Source organism: Polyodon spathula, chromosome 30 (assembly GCF_017654505.1).
Source record: "Polyodon spathula isolate WHYD16114869_AA chromosome 30, ASM1765450v1, whole genome shotgun sequence".
Taxonomy (NCBI): Eukaryota; Metazoa; Chordata; class Actinopteri; order Acipenseriformes; family Polyodontidae; genus Polyodon; species Polyodon spathula.
The window spans coordinates 2,923,734-2,929,019 of NC_054563.1; the positions used below are offsets into that span (position 1 = coordinate 2,923,734).

General features: G+C 39.1%; 1 protein-coding gene across 1 annotated transcript; it reads left to right on the forward strand.

The window, feature by feature from the left end:
• The first annotated feature begins 1,950 nt into the window (after positions 1–1,950).
• psmg1 (proteasome (prosome, macropain) assembly chaperone 1) lies at positions 1,951–4,942 on the forward strand. The gene is made up of 7 exons (XM_041232646.1): positions 1,951–2,183; positions 2,835–2,944; positions 3,396–3,544; positions 3,867–3,929; positions 4,021–4,219; positions 4,440–4,576; positions 4,745–4,942. The coding sequence occupies exons 1-7, from the start codon at positions 2,059–2,061 to the stop codon at positions 4,820–4,822; spliced, it is 861 nt and encodes a 286-aa protein (XP_041088580.1). The 5' UTR covers positions 1,951–2,058; the 3' UTR covers positions 4,823–4,942.
• Positions 4,943–5,286: the final 344 nt, after the last annotated feature.

Sequence of the window (5,286 nt, forward strand, 5' to 3'; positions counted from 1 at the left end):
CTTATGTTTATATATATATATATATATATATATATATATATATATATATATATATATATATATATATATATATATATATATATATAATAAAAATAAACATAAAATATTACACAAAACTATGCAACACTTGCATGTAAACATTAAATGGTGAATATTTGGGAAAAGACTCTCTCTTTTTTTTTTTTTTAAATGTCCAAGACAGTTTACCAGCCACTGAATATATTGGTTTGTCACAAACTTAGTGTCAAATACAAACTTTATAAAAATTAGTGTTGTTTGTCTTCCTTAAATTGTTACATTAACACACATGGGAAGGCATAGTTGATGGAGGTCATTTCTTATTCATAGTCTTGTTGTTAAACTTCCTGTTTTAACGTACAAAATGTGTAAAACGATGTATACCCCGTGGAGATTTCAGAGCAAAGGAAGGACAGATTTTATATATATAAAAATGTCTGTCTGTATGTATGTGCTAAAATGCTTTTTAAAATGTAGTTTACATTGCAGATTCCTGGCAAGTGTTTTGTGCTTATTAAAGTGAACACAAATTAATTTAATACTGTTTTGATGGATTGGCTTAGATTGGGATTTCCTGAGGTTACAGACTTTTACCCATACCATTGACCTGAATAGATTTTCATTTATTGTAGTTGGGTTGTTCATGGATGAGCCACTGTTCCCTATACATACAAACTCACATGTACATTTTGTTTTCTAATCTATATCCTGGAATTCATTTCACAATGTTAATAGAAACAGGATCGGGTGGAGAGGGCAGGTACTGTTACTGTGTAATTGGTTAATAAAAGATGCATTTGCCCAAGAAGTAATGATTTGAGTTTTTTTTTTTTTTTTAAAACTCTGTTTCGTGTCAAGATAATTTGCTTGTATAACTGAACACCTTAGTGAGCACACATCTATGATTGCTGTATCCTTGCCTATTTAAGCTGGATCATTAGTTATTTGATTTGAGCTGATGATGAGGAAGAGATGAAATACTATTACACATGCTGTGGCTGTTGATCAAGGTGACCTACTTTTTTGCATTGATGCCCAATTGTCTGGTTTATTAAATGCTATATCTTGTAGACTGTAATGAGTTTCCTGTTGTGATGTTGTTCAAACGATTGTGTCAGGTAGTTAAATACCAAAACACGATTCCTTTGGAGCCTTTCCTGCGCGGGTCTGACTTTTACGACCCACTTCTGACCCGGACCCACAAAACGCTTCACCACCGTCTTCTTAACCTTACCTGCAACCCAACCAGAATCCGCAGGTGTATGTCCTTTACCTACTGCCTGCGTCTGGATATATTTTAACATTGTAACATGAACTATCTCGACTTGCTTTACTATAAAATACCTGTCTCTTCCTTTCGTGCCACCAGTTTGAAAGGGAGCTACACCTGTGCTTTCGCAGAGATGATGTACTCAGAAACATGACCGGTTTTGCAAGCAACGAATCCGGACACATGTTCAGTATTTTCATTAACTGTGATTGCAAAATAATTCCACACACCTGATATCCACTACATGAGATAAATCCTACACTATCTTTTGTTGCACTTCGTCCACAGGCATTTTTAATATCACCACGCAGAGGTGATAAAAGGATCTTGCGACGTATCAAACAAACGGCAACACAAACCGAGAACACTGCTTCGTCAGCTGACTTCTCCCTAATCGCCTCCTGCTACTCGGCTGGTACCCGACCCGATGCAGGACTGCTCCCAAGCACCCCAAACCAACAGGGGCGTCTGAATATTATTATTATTATTATTATTATTACTGTACATATAATAATCAGTTCAATGTTAGTTGATTTTAAAATACTCAGTAACATTAAGCACTCAACAAAAAGTAAAAACAACATGATTTTAATACAAGTAGACCTTCTAATTACCCCACTCATTTTTCATTCAGAGAGCGCCCTCTGGTGTTCTTACCGAGACAGAAAGCGAAACACAGAAGGCCTTGCAGAAGTACACAAGCAGGGGAGGTGCTGCCTGCTGTCTGGTTTGATAATAGAATACTTCTCTAGATCGCACTGAATTGCACCATGGCTACATTTTTTGGAGAGGTTGTGTCCGCTTACTCCCGAGCTGTGGATGAAGGTGAAGACGAGTCGGAGGAGGAGGAAAACGAAGAAGATCGGGAAATCAGGAACGAAATCCAAAAGAAAAGGTAACACGACAATCACGAAATAATTCTGTTACTACATTTTGCTGAATCATTTCGATAAAATCGAAGACTAATATCCGAGATACGTTTTTAATTAGATTTGTTTTACATTTGATGTTTATTTTGGGCAGTGCTTTTACGGTTTGATCTTAGAGCTGTAGTGAGTTCGTACAGCAGACCGCATGAGACTGGAGCACGCTTACAGTGGAACCGCAGAGGCATTCACAAACGTTCTTACGTACTGTGCGCAATTATTTGGATGCTATTTTAAAACTGGATCAGCAGTATACACGTAACACAGCTGCTGTTGCGCCTGTATTATGACTGGGTATAACACTGCATTGCCCGAAATAAAGACGCCATTATTTAGTAATTCAAAATTAATATTCAATCTTTTTTTTTTAATGTTTTAAATGCATAGGTGCTTCACATAAAGATACAGAATAGCTTTAAAGCGTTCATAGTAACCCTTTAAAAACAGTTCTTAGAATCATAACAATTCCTGTTCACACACTTTTGAGAATGCACAGAAAAGTGACTTGCAAGAAATCTGTTCAGCTAATGCAAGGTAGGAGGATTCGTCTGATCGACTCGTCCATCAGAAAAGTTGCCCAGTTTTAGTTCTCTTTTCTTTTTTCTTATTTTTTTTAACAGAGAAGTCCATGTTCATTGGAATCCAGACATCACAAACTCGATAGACGCCTCCAGCGCCAAAGCCTTCCAGTGTTCAGACCTTATCCTAGCTGCAGGACCCAATGCTGCAGGTAACAGAGATAGCAGCTGTAGAATAGCACACAGCATTGCTTCTGTACTGTATCCCATGAACAAGCGGCTCATCAAACACCTGGACCAGTTTCTATATGGATTTTACTAATGAGCGCTTTCTACTGGATTTACGCATGAAGTGGCTGATTGTGCAAATACATTTTTATTTATTTCCTTATGCTGGAATCCCATAAAATAAACCCGATTACACAACTGCTTTTTAATGAATATGATTTCTTTTTTGTTTAACCTGTTTACTTCTACTAATAGAATAGTTTGGTATATTATAAACAACATGTACTGTTACAGACTTACTAAATAGAAACACGGATTACTGGAGCCCCTTGGCTTGTCTTACTGCTCAGAGCAGGCCTGTGTTCAGTGTGGTGTCTTGAGCTCCCTGTCAGATGAAGACGTGTGTTAACCCCCTTGTGATACGTGTGTTGTCAGGATTCCTGTCTGCCTTTGTTCTGAGCTCGGGGAGCTGGGAGACTGTGGGGTCTGTCACCCTCTGGAATGAGAGATGCAAAACCACTGCCAATCAGCAGCTCCCTGCGGGTCCATCCTGCGTCTTCCACAGACGAACAGACAAGCCAGACGTGGGTCGCTGTAATATTAAGTCATGTCTTTCTAGCAACAGACTCAGATGAGGAAGCGGTGTCTGAAAAGCACCACTTGGTAAATGGCAGGTTACATGCACAATTTGCAAACCTACCTTTTTAGAAAGCGCAATATGTTTAAATGCTAATATCAATAGCAGTAGTGCAAATGTGGGCTTTTGAATTTAGTGCAGTCTTACAGTCTTTCTTTTGTGTCACAAAGTATGGTCTATTAGGCCTGCCTGTAGAGATGTGACTTGATACATAGTGGCTTAAAATGCTGTGTTGTGTATAAAATCACCCTTTCTTTTTGTCTTTGAAGGTTCTGATTTGCCAGTGCACTTGTCATGTAGCAGAAGACCAGCTTTTCCAATGGGCAGAGAAGGTAAAAGCATTCTGCGGATTAGAATCCGATTCTCATGTTCTTACATTCTCACTATAACGGTAGAAGCAGTAATGTTCCACCTCTCTTGTAGGTTTTAGGCAGCATTCAGAAAACAGGCCTGACTGTGACAGTGTTGTCAGATTGCTCTGTAGTGGAGTACAAAACACCTGATTCAGTCTCCACCATCCCTGTGCCCTTCCTGAGAGCGCTGAAGACACGCCAGTACAAGGAGGTGCCACTCTGCCCTCTTCTGGAGCAGCCCAATGTTGTCACTGGGCTCCCTGCAGCAGGTAACCGCTTGTGTCACACACACACACACATATATATATATGCTAAGATCCCTCCCTGCTAAGATTGGGAATTCTGGGTAAGCAGGATTCAAACCATGCTAACTTTTCTGCACTCCAAGACATATGCTAGACAGGCCAGTAGGGGGCTCTAGTGGCCGTGTCTTGAGCTTGTTCTTTTTTGTTACGTTGTTGCCTTGTTAATTCTGGTTGTTGTCCTCAGTTCTCAGTCACTGTCAAGTCTTTGGGATCCCGGCTGTCTTGTACCAGTGTTACAGTGATGTGGTTAAGCCTGATTCAGTCACTGTGGAGGCTTACAAGCCCACGGTGTCTTGCAGGAGCCTCAGTCGTATAGTGAAGGTAAGGGCAGAGCGCCGGTGCCAGCTGTTTGCTGCGCTGTCTGCTTTTCTTTTAGGATCTGCAGTAAAGGTTCAATTTAAAAACATTACATTCCTTTTTAAAAAAAATCTGTTTTCTAGAATGTATTCATGCAAATGGTTATGAAAATATTCCATTTTTTTTTTGCAGCTGGATTCGTCCGAGAGTGTAGACGTATTGAAAAAGCTGGTGAGAGTCAATGAAGCACAAAGTAACCTGTACACCTGAGTTTGTAATTTTAACATTTTTTTTGTGTGTTTGCACTGCTCGAAATCTGTATTCTAACATGCTATTATGAAACAATTTGAACAGAAAAAGATAATAAAAAAATAGGCTTACAAAATGAAAGGAATGTGTTTTTGTGCTTATTTGTGACTGATTCTGTTTAGAACCACACAGGTTGTATTTTGCAGATCAATCAGCCTGTGTTATAGTCCACTATTAAAGGTACATCATCCACTAGATGGCGCTCTTGTGATGCAGTCCAGTTTGCTTTTTGTATAGGTTTGTACAGCAGTAAGAAGGACTGTCACAGCAGATACATATTGTTCGAGGTTTTAAAGTCTGCTGCACAGAAAAACTGAATAATATCAGATTATTATTAGTTTATTTAGCATACACCTTTATTCATTACAGAGACTAGGGTGTGTCACTCACAACAACATTTCACTCAAAAGACAGAGCACAAGGAG

Coding starts and splice junctions, on each gene's coding strand:
- psmg1 (XM_041232646.1), top strand. CDS start 2,059: ATGGCTACATTTTTTGGAGAGGTTGTGTCCGCTTACTCCCGAGCTGTG. Junction 2,184..2,834: donor AACGAAATCCAAAAGAAAAG/GTAACACGACAA, acceptor TTTTTTTAACAG/AGAAGTCCATGTTCATTGGA. Junction 4,220..4,439: donor CACTGGGCTCCCTGCAGCAG/GTAACCGCTTGT, acceptor TGTTGTCCTCAG/TTCTCAGTCACTGTCAAGTC.